At 43.6% G+C, this 16,042-nt stretch overlaps 1 protein-coding gene across 2 annotated transcripts in view; it reads right to left on the bottom strand.

Moving 5' to 3' along the window:
* The window catches only part of arhgap20 (Rho GTPase activating protein 20), an 82,639-nt gene that overhangs the window by 31,795 nt on the left and 34,802 nt on the right, over nucleotides 1-16,042 (bottom strand). For both annotated transcript variants that reach the window (XM_088353560.1, XM_088353559.1), the window contains exons 3-4: nucleotides 8,206-8,382; nucleotides 2,017-2,166 (exon numbers count right to left, since the gene is read on the bottom strand). In XM_088353560.1, coding sequence (XP_088209686.1) covers nucleotides 2,017-2,166; nucleotides 8,206-8,382 — 327 coding nt within the window. The remainder of the gene's footprint in view (nucleotides 1-2,016; nucleotides 2,167-8,205; nucleotides 8,383-16,042) is intronic.

The following is a 16,042-nucleotide window of genomic DNA, read 5'->3' as shown; positions in this document are numbered from 1 at the left end:
GTCAGTTCAGAGTTCAGAGACGAGAAGGTGGAAGAGGAGGGGTTCCGGCAAGATGGCGGCAAGAAGGACGCAGCTATCATTGAATCAGCCCAAATTCAAGACATTTTAGCTAAAATTCGAGAATTTGTGGAAAGGTATCACCCTTGAAAAGTGTTGACAAGTCGGGCGATCGCTCATTATGACGTCTGCCTCGCGCGTTTCAGACGGACTGTCAAAAGCAGACGTCGTTGGGGCAGTTTTTCAAGAAACACGAGGCAAAAAAGTAAATGAATATTTGTGTTATTTCCTATATATATATTTTTTTTTTACCTGATGTGCCTCCCGTTTTATGTCATTGTGCTGTGATCTCATTTTTACATGTATTTTTTTTCATGTTCTGATGATATTATATGATTATTTAGATAGATAGATGTCTATATAGATGTCTAGGTAGGTAGATAGATAGATAGATAGATATATCTTTAGTTAGATCTAGATAGATAGATAGGTCTTTAATTAGATCTAGATAGATAGATGGATAGATAGATCTTTAGTTAGATCTAGATAGATAGATATAGATCTAGATGGATAGATAGATATATGTCTAGATAGATAGATCTTTTGTTAGATCTAGATAGATAGATAGATCTTTAGTTAGATCTAGATAGATACATAGATAGATCTAGATGGATAGATAGATAGATCTAGATGGATAGATAGATAGATCTAGATGGATAGATAGATATAGATCTAGATGGATAGATAGATAGATAGATCTAGATGGATAGATAGATAGATCTAGATGGATAGATAGATATATGTCTAGATAGATAGATAGATCTTTAGTTAGATCTAGATAGATCTCTAGGTAGATAGATCTTTAGTTAGATCTAGATAGATAGATAGATGTCTAGATAGATAGATGGATGGATACTTTATTCATCCCCGTAGGGAAATTAACACCTCCAGCAGTATCCTTTTGTTGTGGATGACATCACAGGCTAGGCCAAAAGTTCCACGTCCCTGCGGCAGATGGAAATCTTTGTGCCCAGGGTGACACGCCTCGTGTTCACGTAGATAGCGAGTCCACCTCCTCTCCGCTTCTCGCAGGCTTTTGTGTCTCTGTCTGCCCTAACAGCGCTGAATCAGGGTAGCTCCAGGTTAGCGTCCGGGATGCTAGGCGTGAACCACGTTTCCGTAAAACACAGCAAACTGAACAGCCAGTTCGGTGGTCTTATTTGCTAGAGAGTTCACATTTATCATGATTACGGTACCGAAGGCTTATAACGCCGCTAGACACTTAGCTAGCTCCACGATAGGGCCCCCTCATCACGCCGGCACGAGAATTCTTCAGGGAGTCGATTCCTCGAATAAATGCATTTTTGTGCGTTAAAACCCATAACCCTAGGATAGAAAGTCATCCAAAGTGTTGTTGTCGAACGGGACGAAAAACGGGACGAAGACAGAAGCAGACACTTAAAACAAGAAATCACAAAAAGAGCGAGATAACACTGAGCTGCTGGAAAGGCTGCCACTGGCGCCGGCGCCTATGATGTATGTATTCAACAGGGTTGGGTAGCGTTACTTTAACTGGATTACTTTCAATTACTTTTGGATTACTCTAATACCAAATGTGCTAATAAAAGACAAAATAAACGAAATATGAATAAAATAACTCAATTTTGTGCAGGCTTGGGAAGTAACGGAACACACGGAACGGCAAAAATGATGTTTGGATTTCTTTTCATTTTATTTCTGTGGCATTTGATGTTCGTTTTGCCGGAGATCAAAGAGATCAAAGCCAGGAGAGAAAGCTTACCACGTGTTGTGAGTCACCATTAGCATATTTGGTATTGGAGTAATCTAAAGTCATTGAAAGTAATCCAGTTAAAGTAACCCTACCCAACCCTGGTATTCAAACAATACTGTAGTTTTGCCAGCTTGGAACGGATTAGCGCTTTTACATTCAAAAGGCGTCCCTACTTATGAATGTTTCAGGTTACAAAGCTCCTCCCAGAATTTGTAAGTAGAGGCTACCTGTAGGTGGCCACGCTGTTGCAGGTGGGCCATCCCAGGACGAAGCTTCTCTCCGGGCAGGTGCTTCCTTCGCACACTTCCTCCACGCAACTCGACGTCCACATTTCGCACGTGCGCACTCGCGCTTTCACTTTAAAGTGAGACGGAGACCTGCGGGAACAAGTGATTAGAATTCTCATTAAAAATTGGATGCAGAGAGGTTAGACATGACCCCCCTAGAGTGGAACATGTCATGGAGAGGCTTGGAGGGAAAAAATAGTCATGATTACAGCATAGTGCAAAGGTGTCAAACAAGCGGGCCAGACCAGGCCTGCTAAGGGATTGAATCCGGCCCGCGAGACAACACTCAGAGAAGCGCAAGAGAAAAACGAGCTGCATGTTGAAATGTGTCAACTTGATGTTACCAAAGCCAGGTGCCTCCAACAAAGACACTGTACTTGTATTTCTCTCTTTCTCTCTCTTTTCCACCCCTTTTCTCCCATTCTCTGTCTCTATCTCTTTCAATCTGTGTCTCTGTTTTTCTCTTCCTTTGTTGCTTTTTGTCTCTTTCTCTCTCTGTGTCTTTTTATCTTCTTTTGCTTTGAGACTGGGAGGTTCGGGTTCGCGCCCCGGCCGAGTCATTCCTAAGACTTAAAAAGTGGTCGGCGGCGCCCTCTGTTGGCTGCGGCTGCATCGGCTCGCTACAACGGGTCAGGTGCAATCGACATTTCGTTCTGTGTACATTGTTACACAGAATGACAATACAAGGAAATTATTATTATTATTATTATTATAATTTCCTTTTTTCCTTTTCTCTCTTTTCTGTCTCTTCCTACCCATCACTTTCTTTTCTGTTTTCTCTCCTTCTGTCTTTCTATTTCTCTTTGGATTTTACTCTTGCTCTCCCTTTTTCCTCCCCTCTCTCACGACTTCCCTTTTTACCTCTTTTGTTTCTCACGCTCTCTCACTCTCTCTTTCTCTTCCTTTGTTTGTCTCTTTCTCTCTCCGTGTCTTTTTATCTTATTTTGCTCTAACTTCCTTTTTTCTTTTTTTTTCTTTTCTCTCTCTCTTCCTACCCATCACACTTTCTTTTCTCTTTTCTCTCCTTCTGTCTTTCTATTTCTCTTTGGATTTCTTTCTTCCTCTCCCTTTCTTTTCCCCTCTCACGACTTCTCTTTTTACCTCTTTTGTTTCTCTCACTCTCTCTCTTTCTCTTTCTCTTCCTTTGTTGCTTTGTCTCTTTCTCTCTCTGTGTCTTTTTAACTTCTTTTGCTCCAACTTCCTTTTTTCCTTTTCTCTCTTTTCTCTTTCTCTCTTCCTACCCTTAGCGCTTTCTTTTCTCTTTTCTCTCCTTCTGTCTTTCTATTTCTCTTTGGATTTATTTTCTTCCTCGCCCTTTCTTTTCCCCCTCTGTCACGACTTTTTATCTTTTGTTTCTCACGCTCTCTCCCACTCTCTCTCTTTTTCTTTCTTTGTCCCACCCTCTCTCCTTTTCCCTCCCTCTTTCTCTTATTTCTTTATCTCTCTTTCAGAATCTTTGTTCTATTGTGTGGCCCCCGAGTTAAAATTGGTTTGACATTCCTGGCATAGTGTGTCAGAACCACAACAGATACAGGACCCAATCGCGTGACGTTCGCACACAAGCCTTTATTGTACGGGAAATGGGGAGTCATGCACGTTAGGCAGCCGGTCTGACGTGGAAAGACCGGAGGCCAGAGACCAACGAGATCGATTACGAATCAGGATAACGAAAATAAACAAGAGAAACTAGATGGGAACAAAAACTGGATAAACTAGCAAACAGGACAAAAACAGACGGGAACAATACCAAACTGAAGATACAACAGGAAAACAGGACCGAGTCAGAACCCACGTCCTGCGGGGCAGGGTTCGTTGACGGACTGACAAAGAAAAATGAGAGCACTGAGCTTAAGAACAGACAGGACGGGATAGATAGGATAGATAATCTCATCTCATCTCATCAGCCGTACCGCTTATCCTCACTAGGGTCGCGGGGGGGCTGGAGCCCATCCCAGCTATCTCCGGGCAGTGGGCAGGGGACACCCTGAACGGGTTGCCAGCCAATCGCAGGGCACACAGGGACAGACAACTCACTCGCTCATTCACACAATTTGGACCGGCCAATTCACCTGAAATGCATGTTTTTGGAATGTGGGAGGAAACCGGAGTGCCCGGAGGAAACCCATGCAAGCACGGGGAGAACATACAAACTCCGCACAGGAAGTCTGGAGCTGGATTTGAACCCACGACAGGTTCCCATGACATGAACTGTGCCGCACAAGCGCTAACCACTGCGCCGCCGTGCTGCCAGGATAGATAATGTATCAGGATATTGAACCTAAACAGAACAAACTAGACGGGAACAAAAACTGGAGAAACTAATAAACAGGACAAAAATAGACAGAAACAAAACTGGAAACCGATATTAAAGAACAGGACAGACAGGATTGAGATCTAAACAGAATATTGAAATTAAACAGGACAAACTAAAGGGGAACGAAACTGGAGATCGATATTAAACAGGACAAAATAGACGGGAACAATACCGGACAGGAACTACCAACAGGAAAACAGGACCGAGTCCGAACACACGTGTTGCGGGGCAGAGGTTCGTTGACAGACTGACAAAGGAAATATGAGAGCACTGAGCTTAAAAACAGACAGGACGTGACAGACAGGATAGATAATAAATCAGGATATCGAAAATAAACAGGACAAACTAGACTGGAACAAAAACTGGAAAAAAGAATAAACAGGACAAAAATAGACAGAAACAAAACTGGAAACCGATATTAAACAACAGGACAGACAGGATTGAGATCAAAACAGAATATCAAAATTAAACATGACAAACTAAACGGGAACGAAACTGGACATCGATATTAAACAGGACAAAATAGACAGGAACAATACTGGACAGGAACTACCAACAGGAATACAGGACCGAGTCAGAACCCATGACCTGCGGGGCAGAGGTTCGTTGAGGGACTGACAAAGGAAAAATGAGAGCACTGAGCTTAAAAACAAACAGGATGGGACAGAGAGGATAGATAATCAATCAGGATATCGAAAATAAACAGGACAAACTAGACTGGAACGAAAACTGGAGAAAATAATAAACAGGACAAAAACAGACGGAAACAAAACTGAAAACCGATATTAAACAGGACAAAATGAACGGGAACAACATCGGGCAGGAAATACCAACAGGGACAGGACCGAGTCGAAACCCACGACTCGCGGGGCAGAAGTTTGTTGGCGGACTGACAAAGGGAGAGTGAGAGCACTGAGCTTAAAAAGACGGAAAGCCAATCTGTTAATGAGCCCCAGCTGGCGCGACACGGGCGGGGCCAATTGGGCGCCACGGCAACCGTGACATAAATATTGTTCCGCTCGAGGGTCTGCTTCACTTCGTTTCAATACTTTACACTCTGAGTAGAGCGTTCATGCTCAAACTTTTTCTCCACGAGTGCGCACACACTCTGTCCATGAGAGCGCTACAGCCCCCTTGAGTATCGGGGGGCGCAATTGCACTTTATTCTAACACAGTAAAAAAAATGTCACATGCGCCTCCCTGAGCAGGCCCCACTATTTGAGAACCATTTGCTTTAAACGACAGACTTCTCGGCTCTTCACTGCCGTATATTCGGCCATTTTGTCCACTAGACTATTATAGCGGCGGGGTCATCCTCGGCCGCAGCCAGGTCCCGCTGTGTCTGCAGACGGCCCGCACGGGCTAAATCGGGAATCGCTTTCCCACTTTCTATTTTGGGGCTCCGGGCTGGGTGGGGAGCCCCGGCGCCAGGCTTTGATGCCCGCGGGGCTTCATATGGATTTCGTCGGCCGGAAAATAATGACACGTTTGGCGGAGGGAGGCTGAAAGTTGGAGACGCTCGAGAGAGGAAAAGGGGGAACGAGGAGGAGGCGAGAGGCAAAATTGGGAGGCTGTCATGATTACCGATTCGGCGCCAACAGCTGTCGGACTCTTTTTAAACTCCCGTCTTACGAAAGGAACCCGTCAGACCGTCTGCGAACCTATGCTCTCAGCTAGGCAAGCTTTTGTGACTCCTGACTCTATCCTGCCCTGTTTTCCTGCCTGATACCTGTTGCCGACCTGTTTCTGGACCCGTTTCTGTTTTGCTCCTCCGTCCCGGCCGTTGACCTGTTTTGCCCTGTTTCCTGCCTGATACCTGTCGCTGACCTTTTTTGGACCCGTTTCTGCTTTTATCCCTCCGTCCCCGCCATCGACCTGTTTTGCCCTGTTTCCTGCCTGATACCTGTTGCCAACCTGTTTCTGGACCCGTTTCTGTTTTGCTCCTCCGTCCCGGCCGTTGACCTGTTTTGCCCTGTTTCCTGCCTGATACTTGTTGCTGACCTTTTTCTGGACCCGTTTCTGCTTTTATCCCTCCGTCCCCGCCATCGACCTGTTTTGCCCTGTTTCCTGCCTGATACCTGTTGCCGACCTCTTTTCTGGACTTGTTTCTTTTTTTGCTCCTCTGTCCCGGCCATCAACCTGTTTTGCCTTGTTTCCTGCCTGATACCTGTTGCTGACCTTTTTCTGGACCCGTTTCTTTTTTGCTCACCCGTCCCGGCCGTTGACCTGTTTTGCCCTGTTTCCTGCCTGATACCTGTTGCCGACCTGTTTCTGGACCCGTTTCTGTTTTTGCTCCTCCGTCCTGGCCATCGACCTGTTTTGCCCTGTTTCGTGCCTGATACCTGTTGCCGATCACTTTTCTGGACCCGTTTCTTTTTTGCTCCCCTGTCCTGGCCATCGACCTGTTTTGCCCTGTTTACCGCCTGAAACCTGTTGCCGACCTTTTTCTGTTTCCGACCTTTTTCTGTTTCCCCTTTTCTGTTTCCAACCTGTTTCCCGTTTGTGTTTTTGTTCCTCCGTCCCGGCCATCAACCTGTTTTGCCCTGTTTACCGCCTGAAACCTGTTGCCGACCTTTTTCTGGACCCGTTTCTGCTTTTGCTCCTCCGTCCCGGCCGTTGACCTTTTTTGCCCTGTTTCCTGCCTGATACCTGTTGCCGATCACTTTTCTGGACCTGTTTGTTTTTGCTCCTCCGTCCCAGCCATTGACCTGTTTTGCCATGTTTCCTGCCTGCTACCTGTTGCTGACCTGTTTCTGGGACCTGTTTCTGTTTTGCTCCTCCGTCCCGGCCATCGACCTGTTTTGCCTTGTTTCCTGCCTGATACCTGTTGCTGACCTTTTTCTGGACCCGTTTCTTTTTTGCTCACCCGTCCTGGCCATCGACCCGTTTTCTCGCTGTCAACGACGACGCTCGCTCGACACAGAAGTGCCACTTCCGCGTTCCTGCCACGAGCTACCCGTGAGCGACGATGGTCGGATCGTGGATGCAAGCATCGCTCTCTTTCTTTATAAAAAACGAGTAAAAGAAATGCTATTGGGTCCTGTCTCTGTCCCTGGCTTGTGACAGAGGCGAAAGAGGGAAAGTGTGTGTCCCCTGTTTCAGTGCAGCGCAATAACAGGGCAGGACATTCGATATGCTTAAGTTAACCATTTCTACTAATGTGATGAAAAAGAAGCTAGTATTTGTAGGATTTTCCCTTTTTTTCACCTTTTATAAAGATACAATGCATACTAGTCAGTTTTCTTTGTTTTTCTTTTTTTCTTGCTTGTTTCCCTTTTTATTCTCTCTCTTTACTTTTAATGTATTTCTCTTTTCCTTTCTTTTTCTTTTGATTTATTTTCTTTCACCTTTGCCCTATTTTTTCCTTTTTCCGCTTTCTTTTTTTTGCTTGTTTCCCTTCTTATTTTCTCTCTTTACTTTTATTGTATTTCTCTTTTCCTTTCCTTTTTCTTTTGATTTATTTTCTTTTAGCCTTTCCCCTCTATTTTCCTTTTTTCTCTTTTCTTTTTTTCATTTTCTATTTTTCCTTTTTATTTCTTTTCATTTTCTTTGTGATTTTTTTTTTTTACTTTTTCATTCTTTCCTTCTTTCTTTTCGTTTAAATGTTTTTATCTTTTTTCTTTCTCTAAAAAAACAAGAAGAAAGATTTTGCAATTCAGTCACTTTGAGTTTTTATCCTCCCTTGCGCTTTCTAGCACTCGTTCTAGGTTGCCCTACACAACAAAGCGGCCCGATGAAAAAGCGCCACGGCCCGTATTTACACCGCGGGCCGTAGTTTGCACACCACCCCTCTAGAAGGCAAACGAGCTACTGACTTGGTCTTGGTGACGACGAGCGTGTCGGTGAAGAGGAAAAGATGCCTGTCCTGGATCTGCAGACCCGTCTTCATCTGGACTTGAACGTGTCCCAGGAAAACCTGCTCCGGGTTCTCGCTCAGGAAACTCTGGACCAGGCCGCAAGACTCGGGACTCGCCGGAGTCAGGCAGTTCTCCCTGTAACAGAAAAGAACGCCGTTTTATTTTGTATTTATTTTCTTTACGATGGGATGAAAAAAGTGGTCGCCGTGACAACCCAGGCAGGAAGTGCTTTGTCATTTCCTGTTTGGACAAATAATGTCCACTTATCTGAATCTCTCGTGTGTTTACAAACACGAACCGGACCTTGGCACGAACGCGTATACCGTGACTATGAGCCGGGAGGTCGGGACACTTTTTGGACCAAAGATATTTTCCAGATATTTTAAGACAAAATTCAACAAAACCCTCAAATCGTATTGGAAAATGACAGGACTTCCTGTACCTGTTACCGATGTGACTCACCTGTTCTCGCTCATTTGGCGGGTTCGGATTGGCTCCCTGTCACTATTTGAACCCAGTCCTCTCTGTCCCCTTTGGTCAGTCCGTCCGCGAACCTGTTTTGATCTCGACCACGTCTGCTCTCCCGTCCCGGCTTACGACTCGCTTTCAACCCTGACCACGCCTGTCCCGTTTTTGCACCCGTTTTTCTACCTGCCTGTTCCTGATCTCCCCGTTTTTCTCCGGCTAGGACCTATTTTGATCCCGACCACGTCTGTTCTCCCGTCCCGGCTTACGATCTGTTTTTGATCCCGGCCACGACCGTTCTTCTCCCGGCTGACAACCCGTTTTCGACCCTGACCACGTTTTTGCTCTCCTGTCCCGGCTATCGACTTTTTCTCTTCCCTCCTTTTCTCTCCTCTTTCCCTCTTCCCTTTTTTCACTTACTTTTTTCCTTTTTATTTCAGTTTTTCCATTTTCTTCAATTTCTATCCTATTATCTTTTTTCCAAGTTTTTTTTCACTCCCCTTCTTTTTTTAACGCTTTCATCTTTTTTCTCTTTTCCTTTATTTTCTTCACCATTTTTCCTCCTTTCTTTTCTTCTTACCCTTTGTCCCTGTCATGATTACCAATGTGAATCAGCTGTGCCCACTCATTTGGCGCCAACCGCTGCGGGTACTGATTGGCTCCCTGTCACTATTTGTACCCAGTCCTGTCTGTCCCCTGTTGTCAGTCCGTCTGCGAACCTCAGTGTATACTAGGCAAGCCTTTTTTGACCCTGAATCCCGCCTGTCCCATTTTTGCACCCGTTTTTCCACCTGCCCGTTCCTGATCTCCCTGTTTGTCTCCGGCTACGACCTGTTTTTTGATTCTGACCACGTCTGCTTTCCCATCCCGGCTTTTGATCCCGACCGTATGTAGGTTTAGAAATGTCTAATTACATAACACAACTTGAAGAAACTGCCATGTTTGTCCGCCATTTTATGACTACGGAAGCCTGGATGACCATTTTGCAAAGTTAGCTTATCCCGGTTGTGCTTTTAGCACTTGAAGGCTACTCATCGCACACAGTTAATCCCTGCAGAGTCCAGTAATCCAAGCATCTTCCAGTTTTTTTTCCACTGTTTCCTACTCTAGGCACTCATGTTAACCACTCAGCTGCATGTTATAGCTCGTGATTTTATTGGTGGCTGCTCTTTGTAATTAAAGCTTCCTTCGTGTCTTGATTACCGATGTGAATCACCTGTGCCCGCTCTTTTGGCGCCAACTGCCTCGGACTCTGATTGGCTATCTGTCCCTATTTAATCCCACTCCTGTCTGTCGCCTTTTGTCAGTCCGTCTGCAAACCTCAGTTAACACTAGGCAAGCCTTTTTCGACCCTGACTCCCACCTGTCCCGTTTTTTGCTCCCGTCTGTCCCTCGGCTTCCTACCCGTTTTTGATCCTGACCACGTCTGCTCTCCCGCCCTGGCTTTCGACATCTATTTGTCCTCGACCACGTCTACTTCTCCTTTCCTTTTGTTTCCGACCCTGACCACGTTTTTGCTCTTCTGTCCCGGCTACCGACCTGTTTTTCCGTTCCCGACACCGCCATCGCTCGCTACGGAAGATCCACTTCCGCGTTCAGAGCGACCTGCTTCCCGCAAATACCAGATGGCAAACGCAGCCCTTCCTCTTTCTTTCAATAAAACTTGTGGTAAACGTTACGCGATTGGGTCTACCCTTTGTGCTGGTCCTGACACTACATTCGTTTCATTTACAGGACGAAAAATTTGGTCAGTCCGTCTGCGAACCTCAGTAAACACTCGGCAAGCCTTTTTCAACTCTGACTCCCACCTGTCCCGTTTTTTGCTCCTGTCTGTCCCCCGGCTTCCTACCCGTTTCTGATTCTGACCAAGTCTACTCTCCCGCCCCGGCTGGACTCCCGACTCATTTGCGACGTGATGATTTTTCCAAACGGGAGTCTCGTCTCACAAAAGCGCAACACGCTCGGTATTCAACACGCGTCCCGCCTCCCGAATGCCGGACTGACAACCCGTCGGACCGCCTCCCTTTGAGGGTTGACGGATGCTCCCAAAATGGCGGCATTGTGACGTCCGGGATTGATTTATGGCCCCGGGGAACGGAGGAGCGTCGCCGCATACTAATGGCTACTGGATGGACTGGACCGTAATGGATTAGTCTCTCAGGAACTGTCCTCTTATAGTTCTCAGATAGGACGCACTGTGTTAAATAGGGCGAAATGACATCTGAGCCCTTTAGTGTTACCTGTGGTGTTCCGCAGGGTTCAATACTTGGCCCCTTTTCTTTTCAGCATTGACATGCTTCCATTGTGATTAAGGGCTATACAAATAAACATGACTTGACTTGACATTTTGCTGAGTTTCAGGCAACGCAAAATTATTTTTCAGATTTGAAGGAACTGGTTGAGGGTGTCCCCTGCCCACTGCCTGAAGAGAGCTGGGATGCTCCAGCACCCCCGCGACCTTACTGAGGATAAGCGCTGCAGATAATGGATGAATGGATGGATTAAAGCAACAAAAACAGTCCGAAGAGCCGTTTGGCAGCCGAATCCGGCTCTTTTCAGTGAGCCGAGCCGAAAAAGCCGGTTCTCAAACAACTTTACTGACTTTTCTCAACTTGGTGCAACTTCAACATTAACGTCAAATATCGTATTTATAAAACACTTTCGTGCCTTTCATGTTTTGTTCATTTGGAGACGGTTAGGGTTCCGTTATTGTTTCATGGTCTTTTCGTCAAGGCAATCCCGTTATTATTATATCCACTTGTGGAATATGTCCTGCGTCATCTAACTTTCATGTTTTGTTCAGTTGAAACAAGTTAGTGTGAGTTTATGTTCTGTGTTGCCTTTCATGTTTTGTTCAGTTGGAGACGGTTAGAGTTCCGTTAATGTTTCACGGTCTCTTCGTCACGGCAATCCCGTTATTATTATATCCACTGGTGGGATATGTCCTGCGTCATTTCGATTTCATGTTTTGTTCAGTTAGAGCCCATTGCTGTTCCAGCATTGTTTTATGATCTCAGAGTCATGGCACTCCCAGTATTATGATATCCACCTGTGGTGTATGTCCTACATCATCTAACTTTCATGTTTTGTTCAGTTAGAGCCCATTGCTGTTCCAGCATTGTTTCATGATCTCAGCATCATGGCACTCCCAGTACTATTATATCCACCCGTGGTGTATGTCTTGCGTCATCTAACTTGCATGTTTTGTTCAGTTGGAAACAAGTTAGTGTATTTCAACATGGTTGTCATTGTAAACATTGTCCTATCAACGTGTGAGTTTATGTTCTGTGTTGTTTTTCCTTTCATGTTTTGTTCAGTTGGACACGGTCAGGGTTCCATTATTGTTTCATGGTCCCTTGGTCACGGCAATCTTGTTATTTTTATTATTATCCACTGGCGGGATATGTCCTGCGTCATTTTGATTTCATGTTTTGTTCAGTTAGAGCCCATTGCTGTTCCAGCATTGTTTCATGATCCCAACGTCATGGCAATCCCGGTATTATTATGTTGTGGTTTATATCTTGCATCATCTAACTTTTATGTTTATTTAAGTTAAAGCAGATTGTGTATTTCAACATTATGTTTCATGGTTTCATTGTAGACATTGTCATATCAACGTGTGAGTATATGTTTTGTGTTGACTTTCATGTTTTGTTCAGTTGGAGACAGTTAGGGCTCCATTATTGTCACAGCAATTCCGTTATTATTATTATTATCCACTCGTGGGATATGTCCTGCGTCATTTCAATTTCATGTTTTGTTCAGTTAGAGCCAGTAAGTGTTCCAACACATCGTTTCATGATCTCGACATCATGGCACTCTTGGTATTATTATGTTGTGGTTTATATCCTGTGTCATCTAACTTTCATGTTTATTTAAGTTAAACCAAAATTGTGTATTTCAACATTATTTTTCATGGTTTTATTGGTATGGTCATATCCATGTGTGAGTACAAGTTTAGTGTTGTATGGCTTTCATGTTTTGTTCAGTTAGAGCCAGAAAGTGTTCCAACACATCGCTTCATGATCTCGACGTTATGGCACTCCCGGTATTATTATGTTGTGGTTTATATCCTGTGTCATCTAACTTTCATGTTTATTTAAGTTAAACCAGATCGTGTTATTCTAACATTATGTTTCTTGGTTTCATCGTCATGGTCATATCTATGTGCGAGTACAAGTTTAGTGTTGTCTTCCTTTCATGTTTTGTTCAGTTGGAGCCAGTTAGTGTTCCAACAGGATTTGTGATGGTCTCAGCATTTACTTATACACCTATAAGTAAATGGGCTACTTCATCCCACTTTCGTGTTTTGTTCCTTTAGAGCCAATAAGCGTTCCAACATAATGTTTCATGGTCTCATCGTCACGGCACTCTCGGTATCATTCTATCCACATGCGGTATACATACTGAGTCATCTAACTTGTATGTTTTGTTCAGTTAGAGCTCCAAAATATTGTGACACTAAGAACCGAAGTGACGAACTCACACTTTGGCCGAATTGGGATTTCCCATCGAAAGCGGCTTAATCTGTCTCCTTTCATCTTTTCTTCAGTCAGAGATTGTTAGCATTATATTTTATGGTCTTGTCCTTGTTGCACTCTAGGTATTTTTCTGTCCGTGTGTGGGAAAGTTTCGTGGGTCTTTACTTACATGTTTTGTTCTTTTAGAAGTAGTCGGTTTTACAACGTAACACGTGTCTTTGCTCTTTCATAGTTTGTTCATTTAGATGGTCAAATCATGTTTATTTGTGACACCTTCAATCAGTCCCAAAAGGCTGTACCGGCTACTATGACAGCATCCCCTGATCTAAAACCTACATGAGGGCAAAGGAAAATTCAAAAACCTCAAATCAAGTCATGTTTATTTGTGACGCCCTTAATCACAGAGTGTTAAAGGGCTTCACAGATCACAGATTATTGCAAACTAAAGACAATTAAGACAGCATCCCCTGATCTAAAACCTACATGAGGGTAAGGGAAAACTCAAAAACCTCAAATCATGTTTATTTATTTGGCCCTTAATCACAAAGAGTCTCAAAGGGCTGCACAGACTACAGTCTATTATGTCACCATCCCCTGATCTAAAACCTACATGAGGGTTAGGGAAAACTCAAAAACCTCAAGTCAAGTCAAATCATATTTATTTGTATAGGCGTTAATCACAAAGAGTCTCAAAGGGCTGCACAGAACACAGATTATTGCAGACTACAGTCAATTAAGACAGCATCCCCTGATCTAAAACCTACATGAGGGCAAAGGAAAACTCAAAAACCTCAACATGAGGAAAGTCAAGTCAAGTCAGGTTTATTTGTGTGTAGAGAGAGAGAGAGAGCTAAGAAAGGCACCTGGCTTTGGCAACATCAAGTTGACCTAGTTCAACCTGCAGCTTGTTTTTCTCTTGCGCTTCTCTGAGTTGTCTCGCGGGCCGGATTCAATCCCTTCGTGGGCCTGATCTGGCCTGCGGGCCCCCTGTGCCCTAGTGGTTATGTTGTGTCTCTTCGCAAAATGCCTCATTTGCTTTAAGAACCTTCTCTTGTGGTTTAAAGCAAGACTATTATCACGGTTTTGTTTCCGAGCATGTTTTCTGCAAAAAAATTCGAGTCTTTTCGACGTCGCTGTCCTTAAACTCGATTCATCATGGCCGACACGAGCGTCCAGGAGACCAATTTTATTGTGTTTCTCTTTCCCTTTTTTCTCTACCCTTACCCCTATCTTTTCCTTTTTCCCGTTCTTTTTCTTTTTTCTTTTTCCGCTTTCCTTTTTTCTTGCTTCTTTCCCTTTTTATTCTCTCTCTTTACTTTTATTGTATTTCTCTTTTCCTTTCTTTTTTCTTTTGGTTTATTTTCCTTTCCACTTTCCCCTCTTTTTTCCTTTTCCCGTTCCTTTTCTCTTTTCTTTTTCAGGTTTCTTTTTTCTTGCTCGTTTCCCTTTCTCTTCTCTCTCTTTACTTTTATCATGTTTCTCTTTCCCTTTCTTTTGGTTAATTTTCTTTTCCCCTTTCCCCTATCTAATCCTTTTTCCCGTTCTTTTTCTCTTTTCTTTTTCCGCTTTCCTTTTTTCTTGCTTCTTTCCCTTTTTATTCTCTCTCTTTACTATTATTGTGTTTCTCTTTACCTTTCTTTATTCTTTTGATTCATTTTCTTTTACCCTTACCCCTATCTTTTCCTTTTTCCCGTTCTTTTTCTTTTTCCGCTTTCTTTGTTTCTTGCTTTTTTCCCTTTTTTTCTCTCTCTCTCTTTACTTTTATTGTGTTTCTCTTTTCCTTTCTTTTTTCTTTTGATTTATTTTATTTTCCCCTTTCCCCTCTTTTTTCCTTTTCCTGTTCTTTTTCTCTTTTCTTTTACTGCTTTCTGTTTTTCTTCTTTCGTTTCCTTTAATTTTTTTCATGATTTATTTTTCTTACTTTTCCTTACATTTTCCTTTTTTATTCTTTCCTCTTTGTTTGAATGTTTTGATTTTTTTTCTTTATATTTTTATTTCCCTCCTTTTTTCTCTCTTTGAAAAACGAAAGATTTTGCAGTTTGGTCACTTTGAGTTTCTGTCCTCCCTTGCGCTTTCTGGCAAAGTTTCTTTTTTTTTCCTTTTTTTCTTTTTTCTCCTTTTTTTAAGTGCCTGGCAGCCACAGGAAGTTGACCAGTCTCACACTTTCTCATTTTCTCTCACTTCCTCGTCTGGTCGGACCTAGTACACTAAAACTTCCCTTTTTTTCCCCTGGCATTAAAAAAGGCGCCAAAAATCTGCTGCATGAGTGACTGAGTGAGGGTGGAGGAGTTAAGGATTAGAGGTTATATTTGAGAATTTGACAGATATCGGTATCGGCATTTTTATTTATTCGACGGGCCGATGAAATCTATTTAAAGCTGGGTTATTCAGGCTCAGACGCAGCCGAGCCTCTCTTCCTCCCTCAAGTCATGTTTATTTATTTGTATAGCCCTTAATCACAAGGTGTCTCAAAGGGCTGCAGGATGGAAGGAAGAAAGAGAGAAAAAGAGCAAGAGAACAAAAGAAAGAGAGGGCTGAAGGAAGAGAGAAAAAAAGACAGGACGCAAGGAAGAAAGAAAGAAAGGATGAACGTAAACGAAAATGAAAGAGAGGATAAAAGGAAGAGAGAAAGAAGGAAGGAAGAGGGAAAGACAGGAAGAAAGGACTCTCTGACGCGACCCACCCTGCGCCTTCTGATTGGATAAGCGACCTGGGGGGAGGAGCCACTGAAACAGTTCAAGCAGAGCACACAGCGGCAGCTCTGCTGAGATATTGTTACAAATGTATTTAACTTGTTGTAGCGAAGCACGTTCAAGTGGAGACGGATACATGAGCTCTTATCATAACAT

Source organism: Urocampus carinirostris, chromosome 14 (genome assembly GCF_059441175.1).
Source record: "Urocampus carinirostris isolate Australia breed hairy pipefish chromosome 14, RoL_Ucar_1.0, whole genome shotgun sequence".
In the NCBI taxonomy this organism is placed as follows: Eukaryota; Metazoa; Chordata; class Actinopteri; order Syngnathiformes; family Syngnathidae; genus Urocampus; species Urocampus carinirostris.
The sequence above is the reverse complement of the archived record's forward strand: the minus strand, read 5'-3'. Positions and strand labels throughout refer to the sequence as shown.